At 38.4% G+C, this 26,543-nt stretch overlaps 1 protein-coding gene across 6 annotated transcripts in view; it reads right to left on the reverse strand.

The window, feature by feature from the left end:
* Positions 1-26,543, reverse strand: part of dlg3 (discs, large homolog 3) — a 94,214-nt gene that overhangs the window by 4,736 nt on the left and 62,935 nt on the right. For 2 of the 6 annotated variants that reach the window (XM_079891845.1, XM_079891844.1), the window contains 10 exons: positions 17,294-17,450; positions 16,512-16,614; positions 10,230-10,344; positions 5,890-6,066; positions 5,713-5,788; positions 3,475-3,574; positions 1,751-1,792; positions 1,499-1,549; positions 340-441; positions 58-230 (listed from right to left, as the gene is read on the reverse strand). In XM_079891845.1, the coding sequence (XP_079747971.1) occupies positions 58-230; positions 340-441; positions 1,499-1,549; positions 1,751-1,792; positions 3,475-3,574; positions 5,713-5,788; positions 5,890-6,066; positions 10,230-10,344; positions 16,512-16,614; positions 17,294-17,450 (1,096 nt within the window). Of the gene's footprint in view, positions 1-57; positions 231-339; positions 442-1,498; positions 1,550-1,750; positions 1,793-2,947; positions 2,994-3,474; positions 3,575-5,712; positions 5,789-5,889; positions 6,067-10,229; positions 10,345-15,054; positions 15,568-16,511; positions 16,615-17,293; positions 17,451-19,880; positions 20,238-26,365; positions 26,513-26,543 lie in introns of those variants that run through there. The other 4 variants (XM_079891843.1, XM_079891847.1, XM_079891846.1 and 1 more) reach the window with 4 other exon arrangements.

The following is a 26,543-nucleotide window of genomic DNA, read 5'->3' on the forward strand; positions in this document are numbered from 1 at the left end:
TAAGGATTAAACAGGAGTTCAGATCTTCTGGCATGTTTACACTAGGGAGTCACTGACCCTTTCAGCCACTGCCCGGACAGACAGGATGCTTGTTCCGTACAGATTCTCATTGAACTGGCCGGCCTCTATAAATTTGTTGTCCTGAATGTCCTTCTCCATTTGCTCCCTTGAAGCCACAAAGTGGTAGTCCTGCCCGTCCATCTCATTCTCTCGCCGAGGACGAGTTGTATCTGAGGAATCGTGCATACGTCTTACTTTACTTTTACAAGTATTGCCAAAACATTTCATGATAAAGATGTTTTGCATGTAGCCACTGTGGCCTTTTCTTAATACACTCACGTGGAACACAGGATCCAAACTTGTGAGGAAACTCCGAGATTAAGTCATCGTTTACTCTGTCCTTCATTGGACCAAGGATAATCACAGGCCTTGTGTAATGGACTGAAAGGAAAGCCAAATCAATGTTGGTCAAATATTTCCAGCCTTGAGAATTATTTCTTGGCTTTATGGTGGACATGTCATAGAAAAGCAGGATTTTCCCTTCTCTTTTTAAAAACAAGTGCTCTATGCACTATGTACATAAAGCTCCCTTCTCCAGGCCACCCAGACCATTTATGAAAACTAAACTACAAAGTAAACATGAGTCATTCAGAAATCGATCACATTAACAGATGCATATCATTTGCAGAACACATTTGCATATCACCTATCGTTTATTAAACACCATGGCCCACCCATATGAAAGATAGTTTAAACTATGGCACATATACTTCTTGTTACTGCCTCAACAAATACAGTAAGGGCCAGATTCACTAACAGCTTGCACCAGCGCAAACCCTGTTTTGGCGTTAAAAAAACTACTGTCAGGATTTACTAAAGACACACAGTGAAAATATTTTGCGTTGAAAAGGCGTGGACAGTTCTTGTTGCGGCTGACCTTATTGCATATGTATTTGTAGGAGTTTCCCTTTCAGACCCAAAACTTATGGGAGTAGAGTGTTAAAATTAATCATGCAAGGTGATTTACTAAGGTTTGTGCTAGTCAATTTATTAGAATTTTATTAGAATTAATTTGCACCAATTTTTACCAAAAAAAGCACATCTTAAACCAGACGCAAATTTGCACGGAAATGATGGAAATGATCCGGCTGCGTGCATCGTTCAGTAGATCACACGCAAAACTTTCCACTCCCATTGGCGCTTTTGTGGAATTGCGCTCTCACGCTAATTTGCCCCATTTAGTTAATCTGGCTCATAGTATGTATACATGTATAGCTTGACCACACAAAAACAAGATTATAACTGAACATGTAAGGCAGTGAATAATCCAGAAAACGTTTTTGTTTTTGGAATTTGTCGTTTTGTCATGTGGGTAGGGTAAACTAGGATTAAGGGTCAGAGAGAGATTGGGAAATAACCAAATTAGAACCATTTCAAATATTATAAATGAACTTAAAAAAAAGAGTGCAGAATGTTGTTTATGCTTATGAATACTTACTCTCCTGTCGAATCACTGGCTCATACGATAGAATTGTGTCTTCCTGACCCTCTGCATAATGAGAAATGACAAAATTATCCATATGAAACACTTAAGGTAAATATGAATTAGGTTTTTTTTTGTCCAACACTAAATGGTTAACAGCATGACCCTGATCAAATGGAATGCTGCACCTTGGCAGACTATATTGAGACAGATTTAATGCAGTAACCAATGAAAAGCACAAGCTAATGAATGTTTAGAGCCACTTACTAGAGCTGCTTTCGCTGTCACTGGTGTTGGATGTCAAGCACTCTGTGGATATAAGATGAGGGAGGTTTAGAAATGTCACAATGCACACTTTCACCCATATGTAAGATTAATACTATATCAAACACAGCTCGGGAAGAAACTATACACCCTCCCGTATCATCATGCCAAGAATAGAAAAAGCTGAAGTGAAGAGAGGAAAACAAACACAGAGAACTTTTGGGCACTTAAATGGCTGCCGTTTCCTTAGAAGGGAAATGGTAGGATGAGGCAGCAATAGGAAATTAAGTATTTCCTTTTCCTACGACCCCAGTGATCTTAGATTCTGTGCTGAGCGTTTCCTATGACCTTGTCAGTGTTCGGTTCATCAGACAGTGATACTGCTCCTCATGCCAAAGTAAACAAGCCGGAATTGGGTTCCTTACAGGAATCAAATAACAAACATCCCTTAGATACAGTGACAACATGATAGTGCTAGGATCCTTAAAAAAGGATCCTGCCCAGTATGAGCTGGTTCTGAAGACACTATGGGTCCTGAAGAGGTCTGCCATTGATTCACTCTCTCTTTAGTGTATCATATGGTAAACAGATCTTTGAATTAAGAATATTTATGTGTGAATGATTTATGTATTTAAAAAGTCAACTCAGTATTAGATTAGAAAAATAGAAAAATATTATATTATTAATTCTTATTTAATTCTTATTTCGTTGAATATTAGAAAAATAGATTTTTCAATGTGTTATCTCAGAGAAAAATGTCTTTATAATCTTTCAAAATGTAATTTCAAAAGTTTATTTTTCCACTGATATCACTTAAGCCATACAGATCATTAGATTGTTAACCAATAGATAATACCTATTAAAGTATTATTTTTTTATCATCAAACTCACATTAAGTCTGGCCCCATTACACACACTTTTCACCTTCTAATCAATACTCGATTGATACAATCAAGCCCTACATATTTAGTTGCTAAACATCCTGTTTCACTTGGAAATGCATCACTAAAATGAGTTGCGAATGGCAATTAACACTGACTTTCAAAAAGTGGCAGATGAATCTTAAGGCAGAGAGGAGATTGAGTGAGAAAGAGAGAAGGAGGAACAGAAAGAAATAATAAAATGTGTGTGTGGTGTGTGGCACAGCCGGTTCAGTTAGCTTAGGGAACAGCTGCTTGACAAAAGGAACCACACACTTACTCAAACTCTTTGATCCATAAAAGTCATCGCTTAACCCTGGGAAGTCCTGAGCGTCCCGACAGGTGAAAGCAAGAACAAAGAGAGAGAGCAGAAAGGAAGAAGAAAGAGGTTAGTGAGAGGCTAGTAGAAGAGAGATGTTGCACTCTCGAGGGATGAAGGAATACTAACATCACCTTGCTGTGCACTGAAAAATCTGGGTTGTCCGATTGTAATTTAAGTACAGGGGATTTCCATGCAGAGTCATCGGTAACAACGTTTTAAGTCCAAATGCTGAAGGGAGCAGTTCTAAACAGCTCTGACACAGATTGATGTTTGAGCACAGCATTTGAGTGTTAGTGCAGCCTCACACCTGTGAGAAGTGCTGAGGTCCCCCTCAGAGCAAGACAAAGGCCAGAGAGGCCCTGATTGGCTCTGTTTTCTCACAGAAAGGTCAAGAGCCAATCAGAAGCCATCTCCAGGGTGAGTGACAGTGACAGGATGAAGCATGAAGGACAGCATCAGAGCCCTTGTCACACGCTCATACTCACGTTCGGTCTCCACCAACTCCTGCACTATATTCTCCTTGCTCTTGTAAAACGGGAACTTGCGTGATAGGTTGAAGCTTTTTTTGCGTTTCACTTTGACTGGCTGCGTGGAGATGAGCCGATGGTGGGGAATGGGGATGAGGAATGAAACAAACACAAAAAACAGAATGGGTTTCAATGTAATTCACAACACACATGCAAAAATAAAACCAAAGACAACGTGTGATTGCACAAACAATGTAAGTGGGGATAATGAATGTAAACGTAACTTGGATGCAAAGCTACATTCAGAAAAAAAGTTACATTTAACTCTGAATGTGAAAGGGAATACGCAATTGAACAATAAAAGAGATGTGAAATATCTTCTTCAAATTGCAGCTAGAGATGCACCAGTCGAATGGCCATAAATTGGAACTGGGTGGTTTTTAGTTTTATTTCGGCCGATCTCTATTCTGGACTTGCACACAAACTGCAATGTAATCATTTCTGAAAATGTAATACGTGTGGAAATATTAAGTAGGATGCAAAAAGGACGTTAACACAGGCCAGAGACGGGACACGCTGAAGACGGATGCAAAGAAGAGAACACAGACACGCCAACAGAGCAAATACTGTACCAGGCACAGCAAGCTCACGGTTCACAATACTCGAAATATAGGAACAAAAATATAAATATAGAATTGGAGGTGGGGGGTTATATAAATGTATCTCTGAAGGGAACTGACTGTCTTCAGAAAAGTTTTGATGGCATTTTCTTTTCCTCTACCTCCGTATAAAGTAGCGTATATAAGTGCAGCACTGCTTTGTGTTCAGCGGTACACAAAGAAACTGCTGCTGTTCCATAAGCGCAACCTACTGTCAGAGAGTGAATTTGCATTTTCATTCCGTCCGTCTACTGTTTTTGTTTTATGTAGGTGTCTTATGTAGCATAATTTCACAAATCTAAAGTCAGACCATTCTGTTTTTGCTTTCAATCTTGAAATTATACAATCTAATTCAAATCACTCAAAACAACTGCTCATGCTACATGTGTGTAGCCTCTTTGTTTGGTTCGAGATTAAAATGCAATGGTTGCCTATAATTTCAAATGGCTACAGATATACAACAAATACATTTGCTTAAAAAAAAAAAAAAGGAACTGGCCATGAAAAATCATGATCGGTGCATCACTAATTGCAGCATAAAATCATGGGTGTTGATAAAAAAATTTTTTTTTTAAATGTAAAAGTGAAGTGTGTAATTTTAAAATACTTTTGTAAAAACACGTTTTTGCCTCACTGTTTAATGTGCAGTCAACTAAACTACCATTCAAACATTTGGGGTCAGAAAAACTGTTTTATGTTTTTTAATATGCAGATTTGGTGCTCAGGAAACATTTTGTATTATTATCAATGTTGAAAACAGTTGTGCTGCTTAATAGTTTTGTGGAAATGGTGATCCATTTTTTTTTTTTTTTCAAGATTCTTGATGGATATAAAGTTAAAAAAACAACATTTATTTGAAATAGAAATATTTTGTAACATTATAAATGTCTTTACTGTCTTTAATTATCTTACTGACCCCAAACGTTTGACCGGTAGTGTACAAGTACGCCATTTGTTGGTGCAACATTGTGCACGTTCAAAACATAGTTTGTTTGAGCATCCCGACCAGTCCATTACACACTTCACCCTCAAAAGTTCAGTTCACCCAAAAATTAAAATTTGGTCATTTACTCACCCGTATGTCGTTCATTCTGCCAAACATCTCCTTTTGTGTTTCATGAAAGAAAGAAAATCATACAGGTTTGGACAACATGAAGGTAAATAAATGACAATTGTCATTTTTGGGTGAACTATCCCTTTAGGTTACAAAGAAAAGAGTGGGAATCTAAACATAAAAGTGTTTCTCAGTCTTGGGTCTGGAGGGTCACCAACAGCCAAATCAGGCCATGGAGTACTCTACTAATGAGCAGAGCAATAGAATCAGGTGTGTGGTGAGGGAAACACCAGAAATGTAAAGTGTTGGGGAGCCTCCAGGACCAGGATTGAGGAGCATTGATCTAACCATCACAGCTGATTATAATGGCACAGTACAAGTTTGTATTTGTATGCTTTTGTTTGTGTGTCACTGTGAGAAATTAGATGCTCAGTAACAGGAGCCTCCAGGACACTGTGAGAAGCCACCAATTCCCACACTCAGGGGAAGTGGGGCAGCTCCCACGACTCCTTCACAGGGGGAGGACGACGACGACTCACTCACCCTGTTGGACTCAATCATGCCCGTCCTTGCATGGAACTTGACTGTTTTTAATCGTGCACGTTCTTTCTTTTCCACCCTGTGGATCAAAAAATAAAAATGTGTGATTGGCAGTGAACACAGTCCATTACTACAGGGGCAATGTTGTAATTGTATCTTGGCTTGTTGGCAGTACTGTACCTCTTCTTGCTTGGTATGACCCCAATTTGCTCACTCTCCCCATGGGGTGTAACCAGCCGTGCCTGCCACCACTCATCATCGGAGGCATTGATGACATGCAGGATGTCCCCATAGGAGAAACTCAGGCCCTGGCTAGGGAGGCAACTGTCCCTGGTCCTGTCGTAGTCAAAAAGAGCCCTGGGAAAATCAAATGAAACAAGTCGTACATCAACAGTGTGCTAGAGGAGTGGATGTTCAGACTTCATTGTCAAACTCAGTTGTGTTTGAGTAAAGGGTGGGTGTGGGGATACACATACATCTCTGGACAACTGCACCTTTTTTGTTTAAATTTGTTTAGCAGATTCTTCCTAATTGAAAGCAACTTACAGTACACTTCTTACCAAAGACATAGCAACCATTTGAGAAATAATTTGCAAGATGGTTTATTTATTTTTTCATTTGTTTATTTTTAACATTTATAGTACTGTTCAAAGGTTTCGGGTCGGTACAAAGTTGCATTTAGGCTATGTGTTAAAAAATACAGTTAAAATGGTAATATTGTGACGTTTTAATAACAATTAAATTACTGTCTTCTGTTCTAATATATTTTAATTTATTCCTGTGATGAAAAGCTGAATTTTCAGCATCATTACTCCAGTCTTCAATGCCAAATGATCCATCAGAAATCATTCTAATATGCTGCTTTGCTGCTCAATAAATATTTCGTATTATTATCAATGTTGAAACCAGTTGTGCCATTTCATATTTTTGTGGAAATCATGATACTTTTTTTTTCAGGATTCTTTGATGCATAGAACAAAGAGTACAAAAGAACTCTATTTATTTTCAATAAAAATATTTTGTAACATAAGTGTCTTTACGGTCTCTTTTGATAAATGTATTCCTTGCTGAATAAAAGTAATAATTGTCATTATTGTTCATATTGTTGCTTGCTATGCCCTTCGCAGTCAGTCCCACTAGATCAACCTATGGTTAAGCACTCAAGGCCACAATAGTGATAGAGGATCCCAGTATCATCATGAGAGGGAAACCAGATGGCAGATGACGTTGAGTACAGAAACACAGTCAGGCATTGTGTTTAAAGCTGAATGTCTTTACCTTGTCAGACAGGTAAATCCAAATGAAAGGAGAAAAACCAGTGGAGCGGGCCTTCCTGTTTCTCAACATACCTCTCTCCTAGGAAATACTAATTATAAGCCCACTGAGACGCACACACATAGTTTGTTGCACAGCAAAATAGAGGACAACATCAGGACTCTGTTTTAAGATAAAGCCGTACAGGGTGGGATAAGTGCTGACTGACATGCCTGTAACATTTTGACACACATTTATCTCATTACTGCATTCACAGGAATGTGAAAATGCCTTGAGATCTCACACCTACCATTAACACGTGTGGTCAGCTGACTCACGAACCCAGAGCAGCTGAATGCTTCATTAAGCACAGCTCACTTTAGGTGTAAGCTACCATCAGAAGCAGGCCACACATTCATTAGGCAGATTATATATTTAATACGCACATAACTAGACTGCTACCCTTTCTTTTGAAAATGTGCCGATTATACATGTTGAATCGGCCAAAAATAAACCTGACAGTGTCCGACTAGAGCCAACGGTGTGGACCTTGGTGTGTCCCTGGCTTTACCCACACTGTCTGAATGCAAACAATAAACAGCAATGCATATAGAACAAATTACCTACAACAAATTTGGAGGAAACATATGGATACATTTAAAATAATAAAATATAAATATAAAATTTATAATTTATGACTTATCAATAACCATGCATTTTTTAAAAGTATCAAGAGTTTCTGATAAAGTTAAACAAAAAAGTATAAATTAATTTTCACCTTGCACACACTGATTTGATTGAAATACATCACATCCGGTCGGCCAGTCGCATACGATGTAGTCACTCAAGTTTGTTGTGTTTGTTGGATTTAAACATTACAAAGTAAATGTTTTTTAACACATTTCAAAGTTCAAGTCAGATCTGAAGATTACGCATCCACATATGGTCGGGACCTCACACAGCCCCTGTGCAACTCTCCATTGGATATGGATGACTTCCACTTGTCGTGTACAGTGGAAAGGCGGCTATAAAAGGCCACCTCAGAATCTCTTCTTTTAATCCAATCTTGAGTGCTTACTGTGGTCTGTTCTGGCTCATTATCCTGCTGAAGGACTCATAAACTTTAACTGAAATACAGATCTCTAATACAGGGCTAAATGTTCTTCTCCACAATGACTTGATAGATCTATGATTTGAGGGTGCCATTCAATGATTCCAGGTACCCAGTGCCAGAGGCAGCATAACAGACATCAAAACAAGAATATTCTAGCATTTTCAACCACGAAGGTGAGTAGAAGGTTCTACCACTGTTCATTCAGACAGTGACAGGTGGTTGGACTCTAAACTGTTTGACCTTGAGCTAGATGTTCTGCTTGGATCTGTTTTGTAGATTCTCTTGGTTCTCTCTCTACCCATTGCACCATCTTTCGTTGTTATTAACTTAATTTTCCTCTCGCTGCCTTGTCCAGGGACACTGGTTACAGTCCCATGGACTGTAAACTTCTTAATAATATGACACAGTGTGCCTCAAAACAGCAGAGCAAGCACTTCTCTTCCTTTAAACTGAATGAGTATGGAATATGTACAGTAAGGTTGGAAACACTGGTAAAACTATTTAGGGTAGAATTATCTATAAAAAAAATTAGGGATGCACGATATATCAGCCACCATATTGGTATCGGCTGATATATGTTCATTTCTAATGTTATTGTTATTGACCTGATAAGAACATTTGGCCGATTTCTTAAAGTCGATAAATAATGGATTATTCCTTAAGCTGAGACATTTCAGATGTGTGCTGTCTGCCATGATGGTTTTAAATTGCTTGAAAAATGATGCAGCTCAAATGGCAACGCACGACATTAATAACTATGATTGGGGCTGTCATATTATATTCATCATCTTACACATAACATTATAATGAGAACACTATTGTAATAAAATGTGAATTCTTTGGGTTTAGTTACTGTTTCAGCGCATTTTTACAGGAAAAGTGCACACAAAACTGGAGTTACCATTCTGATTAGCAAATAATTAGTTCAAGTTCACATTCGGTTCATTTTGTGCAGATATAAGTTGTAATATTATGTTTATGTTGTATAAATATATGATTAATCTCATATAGCATGCATTTGGTCGAGTTAATTAACCCCCAGCTAACAAAGCACTTCAGTTTCCCGGTGTTCATTCAGTTCAGCAGCTTCAGCTCACGTAGCTCAAACAGCGATGCAGTTATTTATAACAGTCATATTCATTTTAGATGTTTCTTTTTCAAAAACATTGATGCATTATTAATAATAAAAAGCACTTTTATTTTTCTTGTAAGCCTATCATTTTCATCAATAATATGGTTCAATTATAATCATTTTATTATTGTCTGTGCTTAGGCTATTACATTTTATTTTTTTGACAAAGGCAGGAGATAAAAAATACAAACGTTTCGGCACTAACGAAGGCAAATATCCGAAACGTTTGTATTTTTTTTATCTCCTGCTTGATCTTGATCTGCTTGATCTGTGCAGACCTTTTTTGCCTTTTCATACAGATATATAGGCTTAAGCATCTAATTAGCTGGGAGAGCACGGTGAGTGCTTTGATTGGGATAAAGAAAGTTGGCCACAGGAGTGTAAATTAATTTTAAAACTAACACTGGTTCAAACTAGGCTACAGTACTGTATATATATTGATTTATATTGAAGTGCTTGGGACACGGCTTTTATTGATGAGACTTTTGATTTTGTAAGCAGGCTCTCAAAAATTATATTAATTTAGATTTATCGGCCAATATATCGGTTATCGGCTTTCAAGTATAAAGAATAATCGGTTAACGTATCAGCCCAAATTTTCCTATTGGGGCATGATGCATCCCTAAAAATAATATTATAAGATATTGTACTACAAAAAATATTTCACTTCTTTTCACTGCTTAAGTCTCACTGCAAACAAAATGCATGTGTTGATGACAAATGTATAAATAAACACTTTTTAGAAAGAAATGGTGCATTATTGGAATTAAATGCAAGACAGCTGATACTCAAGTTCAAACATGTCTTAATTATTTGAACTAGAATTTTACTTTTTTACACCAAACATTTTGAATCTAATTGGCTACTATGCCTGTTTGATCAAAATGAAGGTTCCTCTGATTGAATAAGCACTTTATATTATCAATCAATATTATCAATATTGTCAAATACATATGTATAATCAATATTATCAAAATATCAGTACAACTGAATGAAGGAATCGGAAGATGAAGAAGATACCTGACGTAGAGGGAGCGTTTCTCACTGGTGCGGAGGGAGCCGGAGCCAGAGCTCATGCTGCTGTTCATCATTTGCTCCCTCAAGTCGTGGATCTTGGACTCAAATCGACTGTATTCTGAAAAGAGACAAGGCACACAATCAATCAGCAACACCTATATTTACAGTGATATTCCGGGCTTTGCTCCAGGTTTTATGAGTGGAAGTGCTTGTAGAGCAGGCCAGAGAAGGAAAGCTCAGCAGCTTATTGAGAACTGATTAATGACCCAGAGAACAGATGGATATTAATCATGTATCTGCATGAGCTATACGCTAATATCTCCTGCCAGATAATTAATTATGCATATTAATTAAGTAGAACATGCACTATTCAGTATAATGGAATGAAAACCTCCAACAAACGTCGGACTGTAATCATTTTTCATAGTGAACAAGGCTTTCGTTTCTGAGGCAGCACTGAAGCATGATGGCTGATTGTACGGAGGCCTTTTAATTAAACGTGCACACCTCAGCTGCAGTGTGGTCGGGCAACTCACAAGCTTAGCAACTGAATCACACGGACATGTAAACAGCGAAATGCATGGGCAAACAAGGATAACATAGCCAAGGAAAGACTATTGTTTTCTTAAGCACTGGAATTTACCTTGGAAGTCTAATATAGATCATCCATAACAAAGACTTTATGATTGCTCCGTAACCGTGTATACGAGGATCAAAAGTCGACCTTCCAAAAAAACAGAACCTGAGGCAGGAATTTCAATTTCATGAGAACATGAGAACTTGAAAACTCATAACGGCAGTAACTCTAAACCTATATTAAGTCTAAAGCTCAATATAAAGCCGAAACTTGGACTTCAATGTCAGCAGAAACCGCGCCTGCAGGGAGCACGTCTATAAACGCCCTGTCTGTCACAAACGGGTTAACAACCTGCTGGAATGACAAGGCAAGGTAAAGTAACTTGACACCACCGGCCTGTAACCAGGGGAACACCTCAATGGAGCGGTGGGAGGAAACAGCTAGAAAAACTTACAAAAAGACAAAAAAAGAAGCAAAATGTACCACATCCGAAAAAACCTTGAGATAAAGTCTGCAATATAAAGGTTAGTATGCTAATAACAGACATCAGAAGACATCCTTATACAGAATAAAGCAGAGAGTAATTCAGACTCTCTACGGGTAATACAATACACAGATATGACTAACGACACAGACAACTGGGTCCTCTCAGCCTGTCAGACACACAGTTCCCAACATACAAAGGCTAATGCTAAAGCGCAAGGTCTTTGTTAAGTGTGACCCGTCAACTTAAGACCTGGGGAGAATCTGGGGCAGCTCTGCCTCACTTCCCTTCATTATGTGCAGGGCTTTTATTTTTGGGGAGTGGGGATTGGCTGCAGCCTGCCTCTTTGTCAATGCAGTTATATAATATTGCAGCCATGTGCTTTCAACGTGAAAGCATGCATAGGGGCTAGGTTATGGTTAGCACAGCGCTCTCAACAGGCATGCAGGTTAGTGCCATCAACAGAATTTATTTTCTCCATTTTTTTATTTAATGAGCCATGTCATGATTCATTGCAGAAAATTATCATTATTATAATAATTTACAATATAAAAAATGCATAGGGCCTATTCATTTTGTAATTTGTATAAGATTACTTAATAGTGTTAGCAAATTATCATTTTTTTTATATTAACTTCAAAGGCAGGGTAGGCGATTTTTTGTTATGCTGGTTGAAAGTCTCTGCACATCCTGATAGCACTCACTAAGTTAAGTGGTCTAAATGCATTTACACGTAGGCTATGTATATCATCTCTTGAAGGCGTAGCATTAGGTCTGATGTCCTATGTCCTACCTGCCTGTCAAAGTATGCATTTTCATACCTCCGCACACCCGGCGCTCGCGCAGACATCACACGTCACCAGCGCGTTTCATGCTATGCAGAGTTAGACAGACGTCGGTTACAGAGCACCACAAACAAACAGCAGCCACCTTTTACAGTTCCCCCTGAACCAAAACAAGGAGCTTATGCTGCGTTCACCATAACTACCGTAATTTGGAAGAGATGGAAACATGTGATGTTATACTCAGAGCGGTTTGTGACTCGAATTTATGCGTTTCAATGGCAACACTATCAACGCCAAAATGAACTCTTTAAGTTTTTTATGTTCATTATTATAGTAATGTTATGTGCTTTGAGACATGAGGTAGTTTAACGCCGTCTCTCATGGCGCTTTTGTTTGCTCTGGCTGTGTGCGTTCATGTGTTTTGGAGGAGACATGGCTATGTTTGTAGAGCGATTTGAAGGGAGGGTGGGATCTTATACTTTCAAAACTAGCTCGCTTTTGCTAGCCTCTCCGAAAAATATCCACCCGACCTTTAAGTGAGTGTTAGTTAGATGACAGCAAAGGTAATCTAAATGTAAAAATATGGAGAAAAACACAAGCACAACTAAACATTTACTATCGGTTGATATACAGCCAATACGCATTAATAAAAATCTAATATCAGCCAGTAGTCAATATGGCACAGATATACTGTACATTCCTAAAAAACAGAAAAATACAACTATGGATTTATATTAAAATTTGTCCAAAAAAGAAGTAAACAGTCTCCTGAAACATTTATTTTATCGGGCCAAAAAAAAGTTAATGCGAGCGCAAATGTTGTAAATGTTTCACAGAATGGGAGGCTGAGTGCCTTTTTTAGGATTTTTTCCTTAGTTTGGTGTCCAGATTTTTTTTTAACCAAGGTATTCTCTAATGTTTTTTTTTTGTTTGTTTTTTATACATGGAACTATAACAGCTAAATCACAAACACTATGTGGTTGCAAGAGTGTTCATTGAGTACATTGATATGCGGTCGCTAGGGTGTTCTGAATGTCTAATCTCTAGGAAAAGTATCAGCACACCTCTTGATTCAAAATAAGTGATGATTAACTGGTTGTTTATTATAAGCCATGTGTATTAATAGCTATGTCTTCCATTGAGATGCACCAAAATGAAAATCTTGTCTATGTATATATAACTAGTGGGTTAATTAACTCAACAATATGCATCTTATATGAGATTGATCAGATATTTGTGCAACATATTACAACCTATATCTGCACAAAGACGCAAATTCACTAAGTCTTGTGCTTGTCAGAATGTGTAACTCCTGTTGTGCTCCACATTCGACCACATGAGCATCTACACGAAAAATATCATTGTAAGATCATGTTTTGACATTGACGAAAAATACATGAATTTTTTTATTTATTTTTTAATTAAACATTGTTCACAATAAGACCAATAATACGCATTTGGAATATATAGATATTCCTTTTAATACAGACTTTAAAAATATATAACATGCCATTTAGTTGTAAATGTGGAATGCAAGAACAAATAAAAGAATGTGTTGTGAACATTTCTCCATGCTGGACACAAACACTTCACAGTTCAAGTTCAATCACTGCCCTCCAAGTTAATGTATGACATGAGGAGTTCAAATTTTAACAGAAGCCAGTCTACAACTAGACTGTCTCTTTCTTACACACACACACACACACACACACACACACACACACACACACACACACACACACACACACACACACACACACACTCAAGTAAGAATCCATAATGTCTCTCATAGTGCTGGTTCCCACTTAATTCAATGAGCTATTCTGGCACAAATTAATGTGTCACTTCTATTTCTATGTAGACGTAAGGGCCCTTGGGAGGGAGAGGCAGTCCATTTATACTTCAGGAGTGTCTGACTAAGGAGGAATATGGAGGAGAGCATGCCGAAACAGATAACTTGCACTGCAACATTCCTGTCATTGCTCACATAGACACCAAAGAATGAACTATGCATTGACATACTACATTTTACAAGTTAAAATGACTGTTAGTGCACTGCAAATCTTGTCAATGACAATAATTGATTTCCTATCCTCTGTGCCAGTCAAATGTGTCCACGTCTTCCGTTTAGTGTTCCCAGCTAGTTAACACCATCTTTGACATTGACTCATGATATTCTTGGTCTAGGGAAATTGTTTGACATTTGTCAAATCATTAGCAGAAGCAGCAACACATTCAATATTAATTTAAAGAAACTATTTCACAAAGGTATCCTGTTGTAGTTTCCACTGAACGACAAAATGACAGTAATGTTTAAGATTGTTTAGGCAAACTGACTTCCTGAATGAGCCCTTCCCAGCACCTGTCCTGAGTTATGAAGGAAGCTCCATATAATAAAGCATTAAACAAACATGACGGCGAAGCGTCAGGCCTCAAAGTGCAAAATATCCCGGATCATTTTGACAGAACTGAAGTTCAGTTCAAAGGTGAACTACCCTACCCTTCATACAAAGTGAAAATACCATTTTGCTTATGGTAATGTCAATATGAAGCACTAAATATCATGCTGCTGTGTTTTGTCGTGTTTACAGCTTCAATATAAAAACATTTCTCACGAAATCCTCGAGCAAACAGTTTACCTGTGTCGCGCAGCAACACAAGCGGTCATTGACAAAACACACAAGGCTAGAAACAATATTCATGACGTCAGCCCAACGGCTGAGCAACTTAATATGTTGTTTTAATGGATTTCATGATTAATCTTTCAACGTAATACACAAGGGTTGAACATGCCGCTCGAGCTAACAGAAATCCATCGTGGACACCGACGCTTTCCTTTACAGCAAAGCATACTAAAGGATATAACTTAAAGCAGTTATATAGAAATTTAACGTAGATTTACATCCCATTGATAGTTTTCGCCTACTTTACACAGCTCTTTCCAGTTAAATGCTTTATGAATATGAGTTGAGGTGATCTTACCCGGCGGCGGCGGCTAAAGCGCTGTGTTCACTGTTCAGTTCAACCTCTCGTTGTCCAACTCACTCGAAAAAACATTTTAGGTAAGAAAAAAAAAAAAACAAGTCAAAAAAGAATGCTTCACAGTAGCGCAAGGAGGAAAATGCCGTTTTCTTTTGTTTCAAATCGACACGAAATGTAAATAAATAGTAACGTTAAAGAGTTTAGTGAAAATGTTTCGGTCTGTCCTGCGCTTTGCTCCTCCCATTCCAATAGCGGCACCTTCTTCTTTAAAACTGCGTCTCATTCGCGCTCGAGACCCGGGGTTTCAATCCGCCCCGCTCACGCGACCAGCGCGCGCTTATTCCACATCTCCCGTCAGACAGACTTTCATAGTGATCCAGCAGATGAAAGCTAACCCTGCGCCAAAAATAAGCTTTCAACCAGTAAAGTCAAGCGCTTCCTCCACTCCGTGGTTTTTAGTCCATTTAGTTCTTTCCCCCCTTTTTTCCTCTCAGGTTGATCCCTCCCACTTCTGGCACAATTTCATCCCAGTGCTTTCATTCACGAGTGAACTTTTGTTTGGAAGCCAGACTCATTTATGCGAATCGGTTCTTTTGAACAGTTCGCTTCAAAGAACCGGATTAAGTGATTCTATAAGTTAAAGACTATAACGCCATCGAATGGTGCTTGACACACGGTGAAGCACATTAAATGATATAAACGTTCCGATCAAGCCACATTTAGACCCCTTTCCAATTAGTTCCGCAAATAAATAAGTTTATTGTAATTTCATATGCCCAAGTTCAGTTTGTTGCAGCCATGATTCATCTAATAAAAATCCTTATTAGTACCTAACTGCATTGTGAACCGGTTCAAGTGATTCTTTAAACTCCAAATCAAAAAAAAAAAAAAATCGTTACATGAATTCAGTAAAACTACAGATGCAGTCGGACTGCTTCTCCATGCATAGTTTTAAATAGCCTACAGCTTTATTATCATTGAAGGCTTCACTTAGCATAGTAAGTCAAAAATGAATGTCTGCCCACCTCAATTCAACAAAAGCTACAACTATCAGTCACAATGTCCTCATTTGCAAATAAGGATTCTTTCTCATAAAACTAGGTGAGGCTAAGTTCACCTTTCTAAAAGGAATATACAGTAGTACTGTATGCCACTGTGATGGAGTGATTACAGAAACAGGCAAGACACAACAGGCACAACACATGGGTGTGTGAAGAAAGCAAGAGCAGTTGGGGTCTTGATGCAATAATCCCACATAATGGTGATCTATTCTTAGAAACACAGTTTTGATCTATTTTAATTTATTTATTTATTGCTCTTAAATAAATAAGACCCTACAAAAAAGCTAACTTGCATGAATAAGCTCAAATCTATTCTCATTGTTTATCTCATTCATTGTCTTATAAGGAGCACAATTTATTTTGGAGTGACAAACATCATGAAAAGAGCCACTCTACCTTCTGGTCTGTACTGGGCAATGATGGTCACCGTCTGTCCAGCCCTCTTCAGTGCAGCAGCAGCCTGCTCATGGGTAGCATTGCGCAGGTTTACACCATTCACCTGGGACAATACCATGGTAACAGATTAAACCAACAACCCCCACACGCCACACACTCATGCAAATCACATGATGCAATATTAGCTCTAAGACTTCATGCCAATTTAGAGAGACTGTATTAGAAATCATGAAAAATTCCATTCCTCTTCCATTCCATCTAATATACACTACCGAATTTTATTCAGCAAGGATGCATTATATTGATTGAAAGTGACAGTAAAGACATTTATAATATTACAAAAGATTTCTATTTCAAATAAATGCAGTTCTTTTAAACTTTCTATTAATCCTGAAAAATAATTTTTTTGGTATTCACAAAAATATTAAAATATTTAATGAGCAAATCACCATATTAGAATGATTTCTGAAGGATCATGTGACACTGAAATCTGGAGTAATGATGCTGAACATTCAGTTTTGACATAACAGGAATACATTACATTAAAAATATATATTCAAATACATTAAAATACAATTATTTTAAATTGTAATAATATGTCAAAATATTATGTTGTTTTTTTTTACTGTATTTATAAATGACGCCTATGTGAGCATAAGACTTCTTTCAAAAACAAAAAAAAGTATTAAATATTACTGACCCCAAACTTTTGAATGGTAGTATATATTTTAATGCTGTTAATCTTTACTATTTCTACTTGAGTGTCACAGACAGTTACTGACCGAAAGGATGCGGTCTCCTCTCCTCAGCTCTCCGCTCAGGTCGGCTGGCCCTCCTGCCAAGATGAAAGACACGAAGATGCCCTCTCCGTCCTCCCCGCCCACAATGTTGAATCCCAAACCTGTGGAACCCTTGTGCAGTAGGATCTTCCGCGGCTCCCTGCCAAGCAGAACCACAGTGTCAAGGATAAGTATGGACTCGGATCACCACAGCAGCAGGGAGGGGACGAAAGACAGACATATATGTGCAAAAAAAAAAAAAAAAAAAAAAAAAATTAATAATTTTTTTTTTTTATATAAATGTATGTATAGTGGAAAAAAAACACATTAAGACATTTAAGAGTGGGATGGGTTTCATTCGTCCCAGACTGCAAGAAAAAAAGAGAATTCATAGGGTTAAAGGTGCATTAGGCAACTTTTCATGTTAAAAATACCCGTTTTCTAACCCATACATGCTTAAACAATTGCCTGATGGGCTGAATGAGCCCTTCTCTGATCACTGCGATTGCCTCTATAATCCTGTAAAGTAAAATAAATAAGAGGGATTCGGGCCGGAATTTTAGACTGGGCGTGACGTCATGCGCGTTCACGGCACGCTCACATAGCTATGCCTGGCAGGTTTGTGTATTCGCCGGCATTCTCCGTAGAAGATGGATTGTAAGAGACCTGCTTATAGTTCATTTCAAACACCAACGCAAACTCCACGTAAGATAAAAAAAAGAAAACTTTTGTCTGTGAGCGTGCACACCTCTGGTTGCAGCTTCGCTTGCCGCCAGAGGGGGCATAGTTCTGCAAAAACTCAGAGACTTGCTTAATGCACCTTTAAGGAACAGTAATAATGTTTCAGTCTAGCAAGAAGGTAAATTATTATTTTGCATTTCGTTTTCCTCCTGTCATTTACAGAGAGAGGAAATCGAGAAGAACAGATCCATGAGAAAACACAACGCTCTAGTCACGACTAGAGGAGACTGGCAAACTTTCATCCACAACAAAGCTAAACAACAAATGTTCCAGATCTGTTCCAGAAATGAGCGCTAACACATACACACCGATAACTAACACACTTTCCCACACAGGCACAAAACGCATTCACACATTGAGCTCATTCCTGCCTTGTGCAGGACTGCGGCACTTTTTTAGCAGCCGTGATTCATCTGCAGGCAGAGAGGCATTCCAGACTGCCCAGAGCTGGCACACCAGCGAGACTCGACTACATTCAGGGGCTGTCAAAAACCCTTTCCGAATGTACTGCAGAATAACACACCATAACCAGTTCCCAAAAATGCAACACACATCAACATTTGTAGTACGCATGTTTCTCAGAATTCTGCAGAGCTCGGCTAGCTCTCGACATGAGCCGTTCCATCTCGACTGCCCATGGTGCAGCTTTATGATGCTGAAAACAGCACTTTTATGTGACCGGACAAGTTGTGCTAAGTGTTTGGTCCATATATGAAACACGTAATTACACAAACAGACTGTGGTGTACTTTGTGTGATCTACTGGTGTACTGGAGTGTGAATCAATTTACTGAGAACCTTATGTCCATAAATTTGATGCAAGTGGTAAACAGTTTTTTTTTTAATCACCTTTTTATCCTCTGTTTATTACATGACACACAGTAAAACCATGACCTGGACAACAGTTCCCTGTTTTCTGTTGCTCTAATGGGTGTCTTGTACACAACATTATTTATTAGTTCCTCTCTTTTGCAGTCTATCCTGCTCTAAGTGATTTTTTTCTAAGTGAATTGCAAAAGCTCACACACACTCATTTTGAACATGTATGCTTAACAATTATGGTTGATTAACCTGTTAAAACTCTATAGATATTCCAAAAAGGGTTGTGCATAATTAAGATTTGAAAAATGTGTTCCTTTTTATTTCAAGAAGTTGAATTTCCACAGAAAGTTGAATTGAAATGACAGGATGAGGAATTGAATTGCAATTCAAAGATATTCAACATAGACAATAGGTTCTGGGAAATGAACTGTTCTACCAACCTGGTCAGGCCTATACACATTCAAACCATTGTGCTTTTTTTGTCTTCACAAACATAGCTTTTTCTTTTGAGTTTTAATTCATTTAATTAATTCTACTTTTTTTTTTTATTTGTTCAAATTGCAATTCCACATCCTGTTTGCTACTTTAAATTAAATTAATTTCTGAATGGCACCCTGATATCAAATCCTTTGTTGATTAAACATTAAGATCAGCTTGATGATAATCAGAAGTATTAAATAAATGAAAACAGAAGCATATGAAAATGACTTTGTTAATTTAATTAATTAAATGCAATAACTTTTAATGCCAAGGTCAAACACTTATTAGATTTGGAGAAAATACAGTTTTGTTCTAAATCAAGTCAAAATATGCTGATTTTGGAAAAGATCAATGGGAGATTAGTACTAGGAATTTATTTAAAATGTATATTTCATTAAAATAGTACCAAAGCAAATGAAAGAAATGAACAGCAAATTTGTTGCTATTGCATAGCTATACAATTCATGGCGCCCATGTACAAAAAAAGATAAAGCAGTTATCAGATGCCAGCAGTCACTCAAACACTCAAACCATTAGACCTACTGTACCTGTTCATGAGGGTGATGCTTGTCCTACCTCGTCTCTCTACATTGACTTTTAGCATTGGCAACGAAGACGAGATGTTAACTGTGAACATGGTGCCTGCCGCTAGCTACCAGGCAGGGATATGAAGAATACTTTCCCCAGGACTCAGTATCTCGCTCCAGACAGTGCTGTGAAGTGCCGTATGTGTATATGTGTGCTTTCTCTAAGTGAAAGGGGAGTGATGGGAAACAGCACCACATCGCCTGTCAAGCGTCACCTCTGCAGGACCAGAGAAAGACTTAACTCTTACCCAGCCACATGAACTGCTGTCCACCACAATAACACATCCTCCATTTTGATTTTATCGATTAAAAATTGATTGGATCATGAAAAGTGGCTGCGATAATACAGTAATTGTATCTGAATGTAAAACAATGGATGAGTAGCCATTTCATTGGCTAAAATTATACAATAGCCCACGTGGCCTAAGTGATGTCAGTGGACAAGGAAAGTTGTTTCAGAGGAAGAGGAAATTACTACAGTTTAATTAAAGATTTCATATTCATATTCATATTCCACAAGGCTCAAAGGTTTACAGGGTTGCAATGCCCCAGTGCAGTCTGTCTGCTCCTCTTTCCGATCTAAGTAATTGGCTCTGATCGGGTGATTAATGGTGGACACAGTGGATACTGCTCTCCGGAAACACGCAGAGACATAATTCACCATGGAAAACATGTTCTCTTTGGCAGGATCATATGGCTTTCATGGCTACTGTGGGCTGCTCTGTCTTCCTCTTTCTCTGAATGCTTTCAAAGCTCTGGTCGAAAACCACCAATCTCTTCCTCAGAACACACTTCTTCAGTCCCATTTGACTTCACGCCAAGAGACGTTCAAGATATTTCCAGCCTCTCCAAGCAGCTAAGAATAAACCAAGTGTGTCAACAGTTTACAATCAGGTGCGTCACTGAGTAAAGCTGCCAAAAAGTACCAGCTTCAATTATATTCTATACTGCCTATATTATTTGCACAGTATAAACTAAACCTAATAACAAATGAGTGACTTGACTTATTGTGTTGCTTTATTGACAATGATGTTGTTAAGATTTAGATTCTGAAATGTCAATTGCACTGGGACATACAAGCATAGTTATTACTCAATGAGGTGTACATCTGATTTTGATTCTTCAGTCCTTTAGTGTTGACATGTACACTTGTTTATACACTACTGTACAAAAATTTGGGGTTGGTCAATTTTTTTAAATGTTTTTGAAACAAAGTCTCTTATGCTCACCAAGGCTGCATTCACTTTATTAAATATATTGCGACATTTTATTACAGTTTAAAATAGCTGTTTTCTATTGGAATATATTTCAAAATGTAATTTATTCCTGTGATGACAAAGCTGAATTTTCAGCATCATTACTCCAGTCTTCAGTGTCACATGATACCTTAGAAATCAATCTAACAAATCTGCGCAAGAAACATTTCTTATTATTATCAATGTTGAAAACAGTTGTGCTGCTTAATATGTTAATGCAAACCATGATACATTTTCTTTCAGGATTCTTTCAAAAATAGAAAGATTAAAAGAACAGCATTTATTTGAAATAGAAATCTTTGGTAACATTATAAATGTTTTTACTGTCACTTTTGATCAATTCAATGCAAAGTATTCTCAAAGTAAATCTTCTAAAATAAAAATCTTACCGCACCCAAACATTAGAACTGTAGTTATATATTAAAGAGAGTACATTATGTGTTCAGCATGAAACTGGTGAATGTTCCCATGTATGTTACTCCGCTTCACAAAAAATCTTGCCATAAAACCACCCTTGGTGAACATAATTCATGATTTTTCTATGTATTAAGTTTCAGTGGATATTTAATTTGTATATCCTTTTTTAGTTTGAAACATCAACCATAACCAGATAAATCTGCAACGCACAGCTTTTCAACACAATTTACAATATATATATATAGATATATATATAATATTTATTATTATTCCCCCTACAGTTGTGTATGTGGCAGTCTGAATTACAAGTGACGTAATGCACTGAATGGAAAAACAAACTCCATGAGTCATGCAAGGAAGCCATTTTTGAAAACCATAATCAAACATGGTCACGAATGGCCTGAACTATTTAAAAGTCTCTGTCTGGGTTTGTATCTAAAAGTGTGTCCATCATTTGTGAACATGAGTGTGCGAGCAGATTGTCATTAGCCTGTTCGATTGGTGGCACGGCCGATTATGTTCTGCAATCCGAAGGGTGGGTGGGAGATCTCTTCCGAATCTCCATAATGTATTCAGCTGGTAAAGAAGCCAGGGGGCCGTTAGTGTGTACTGGGTCAGATGGAGGGATCTAAATGTGTCTGTGACTGCCGTGCTAGTGTGGGGGAAGCACAGATGGGCAGAGGGCCTATCAGAGTCTCTCCTGTGACTCAGTCATATACACACACACACACACACACACACTGGCAGAGTCCTCCAGGAGTGAACTGTCACTGTACACCAACACAAAGTATATTTGCCTGTAAACAACTTTTATTAGCCTCTGGGGACACCTCCAGGGTGATTGTGATAAGGTTCAGACTTACTTTGACAGCTTAGTTTGGGCACAGTGAAGTGCAAAGTGGGATAATATAACACTATTTATGTACTTTGGTAGGTGTAGCCGTGTGTAGGTTTAAATACTGTGCCTCATACTGCATGTGTGTGTGTGTGTGTTTGGGCTTCGTGTCAAAGGGAGTGTGTGTTCATGTCAGCACATTATAACAGACTGTCTAAGTGTATCTATGTGTGTGATGGGCATTGGCACACATTGTGTGTGTGTGTTTGTGGCCTGCTTTCCCCCATTCAAATGAATCATGACAGCTTCAGGAATGTGCGCCACTACTCATTTGTAGTCTGACTGCAAAATCGACCTCTCACTTCCCTATACATTTATGGTAAGAGCAGGTCCTACTGTTTATATTTACATAACTGCAATAGAAGCCAAAACATTCCTGTGTTGGAAGGTTCCATGAGTGTGTATTTATGAGTTTGGAGAATAATAAATCTCCAGTCTCGGTCAGACCTACAGCAATGCTAGTATACAAACTGATGAACATAATACAATAAACATACATGTACAAGACTTCAAAAGGTGGGAGGTCAGTATTGTTAAACTACATACATGATCACACACACACACACACACACACACTTGTGGGCACCATGTGGAAGAATAGCTCTGTATACAAGTTAATCAAAAATTCTTCATATTGTCTAATGCCATCCTACAATTGTAAAATGTTGTTTTACAAGCATTTCTGAATAAAATGTGTGTGGTACTAGCACATGTAAAAGGGCAGGGCATTGCTATGCAGTTGCTATACACTCTATGTTTAGGTTGTCAGGATGTTGCTATGTGTTTGCTAGGATGTTGCTAGGGAGTTCTAGGTGATTGCTTACTGGCCAAAGGCAAAAAAATAGTTTCTGATGGTCTCTAGATATAGCTCCAGTCTTTCAATGTAAGTCTATGGATTCTACCTGCCGAACATTGTAAGTCCAACTTCAAATAGCAATCACTCTTCAATAAACTGCACAAGGTATCATCATGTCATGATAATCTGTTGACTAGTTATGTGCTAAAGGTTAATATGTAGAGTGTGGGTTGTTGAAAATTAATTGAATAATTAGCCTTCGACTGTAGAGCCTGTACAACAGTACAGCGAGTATGCGAGAATTAAGCAACAATCACTGACACATAGTGGTACATAAAGTAGATTATACCCATCCCAGACAGCGAGTCACAGCACATCACTCAGACTAAGACTGCTTCAGAGAGCACACAAAACACCAGGACATTATATGGGCTGGTAAAGTATGATGGCTTAGGTTTAAACTCACATACTATCTGAGATTGAACATAGGTATTAAATGGGCAGGGTGTGAATTGGGGGGGGGGGAGATGGGGGGGTTGTTATAGGGTTGAGGGTGCTGAACCCCCCATTTGGTTTTCGCCAAAGCTAAAGGCTGCAGGCTTCTTTCAAAATCGAGCAAAACAGAATTTTCAAAGTTTCAATAACAAAAAAAAGAAGAAGATGGTAATAGTAGGCAACTTGAGCACTTTCCTTTAGGATCAGTATGGGATGATACCTCAACATACAAAACATAACTAGTGGCATTATTTATCACCTTATTGTAGATTTACTAAATGGTTAACTGTTTTGAAAACAGCTTTACCATTTGATTAAAATGTCTTTAACTGTTTACTGTAGGTTATGCAAGATTCAAGTCCATTAAATGAAAATTCTTGAAAATCATTGGGGTACAAATAACATTGGACACCATTTAATGTCTTTGTATGGAGACTTTCAAAATGACTTTTTACGCTCCATACAGGTTTGAAATGACATGAGGTGAGTAAATGATGACAGAAATTTCATTTTTGGGTAAACTATCCCCTAAACCAGGGATGGGCAACTTCGGTCCTGGAGGGCCACTGTCCTACAGAGTTTAGCTTCAACCCTAATCAAACACACCTGAACAAGCTAATCAAGGTCCTCAGGATTACTAGAAAACTAAAGGTGATTTTTTCAGGGTTGGAGCTAAACTCTGTAGGACAGTGGCCCTCCAGGACCGAAGTTGCCCATCCCTGCCCTAAACTATACCTAAACAGTCTGTGCTCAACTTTCCTCTTCTGACATGTCATACTCGCTTTTTTGACTCTATTGACTCTAAAGGTGCTTAAAGACCTGTTCACAGCAAGACAAATATTTGGTTCGAAATTCTGTGCCATTTTAATTTGAATGAGCGGCTGTTAATGCACCTGATCAGAGGTGTGAATATTCTCATGTTGTCAATGACGTCTCTTACTGTGAATAAAATTGGCCAACCGTCAGGATTCACGCTTTTGATCACATGCCCAGAGCCGCTGCTCTTACATAAAACAACAACTTGGTATAGGGTTGTCGCGATAATCGCAATATTGTAATACCGCGATACTGACAAGCAAACTGCAATGTTCATGTTCTTTCCTTTTTCATAAGGCTATGCCCTTCTTGTTTTACACTTCATGCATGTGTATTGAATGTTAAATAAGTAAATAATGATAACAAAATTGAATATATTCTTCGAGAGAGAGAGATCGACTGAGCGCGTGCAAATACCTGCATCTGTCCTTCTTCAGATCAAGTCATATATTCGTGAAAAAAGCGAGTATGACATGTCAGAAGAGGAAAGTGATTTTTGTCCTAGCATTGTGGCGCTCACGTACAGAGTATTTTGCAAAGTAATAGTGAATAGCTGAGGAAGAATCTCTGTGCACTTATTGTTTGACAAACACCACAGCGAATACAAAAAACAAGTAAATACCGTCTGATTTACTTTCTTCTCCATGACGAGGGTATCAGAAACATAAAGTTTCTTAATGCTTTGTGTCCCGGAGTAACCAGAAAATTTCTACTTTCTAAAAGCGCCACCGACAGTCAGAGAGTGAATGTAAATTTTCATTCAGCCCGGGTCTGAACAGACAAATCACATTTGAAAACTGGACCAATTTCTTTGTGCCAAACATTCCTGTTGGTGTGAACAGGCCTTAAAGGGTTAGTTCACCCAAAAATGAAAATTCTGTCAGTAATTACTCACCCTCATGTTGTTCCAACCCTGTAAGATCTTTTGAACACAAATTAAGATATTTTTGATGAAATCTGAGAGCTGTCTCACTTCTCCATAGGCTTCTATGATATTGAAACTTGCCATCCCAGAAAGGTTAGTAAAGACAATGTTTAAAATAGTTCAAGTGACTACAAGTGGCTCAACCATAAGTTTATCAAGTGGCGAGAATACTTTTTGTGCGCAAAAAACAAACAAAAATAACGACTTTATTCAGCTATTCATTTTCTTCTATGTGGGCCTCTAGTGAGTTCACGTAGTGTAACATTTTTAATGTGTTGTACGTCACATGCATCAAACACATGACCAGCTTTGGCCAATAGTGAGCCTACGTGCTGACGTACAACCCAGAAGCGCTGCGCTGTTACACTACGTGAACTCACCAGAGGTGAGTAAACTTATGGTTGAGCCACTGTAGTCACTTTGACTATTTTAAACATTGTCTTTACTAACTTTTCTGGGACGGCAAGTTTCAATAACATAGAAGCCTATGGAAGAGTGACTTCATCAAAAATATCTTAAATTGTGTTCCGAAGATGAACGAAAGTCTTACGGGGTTGGAACAACATGAGGGTGAGTAATTACTGACAGAATTTTCATTTTTGGGTGAACTAACCCTTTAAGGAGTTTAATACCACAAGCTAAAAAAGCATGGCATCTCTTCAACACTGCAGAGGAGTAAACGGCTCGAGGCAGGGAGCTATATCGCCTCAAGACCTTACCTGTGCCACACTGCAGGTTGAGCTGAGGTAGGGGGAAGGGTGGTGGCCGTGCGGTGGGGGGGTTATTAGGTTAACTACTAGGCTATGCTATGCTAAGCCAGGCAGAGCGAGAAGCAGTGGTTAGTACCTGCCGGTGTACGGGACCAGGCTTTGACACAGAGCAGGCGGGGCGGGGCTGCAGCCCACGTCCCCAGACCCCCTGCTGCACAGATGGGGGGAGGGAGGGCTGGTGTCCCCATGAGGTTTGTGGATGGCACTGTAAATGGGCTCGCCCCTATTGGAGGTACAGAAATCACACAGTAAAC

This window comes from Squalius cephalus (assembly GCF_949319135.1).
Source record: "Squalius cephalus genome assembly, chromosome: 14".
Lineage (NCBI taxonomy): Eukaryota > Metazoa > Chordata > Actinopteri > Cypriniformes > Leuciscidae > Squalius > Squalius cephalus.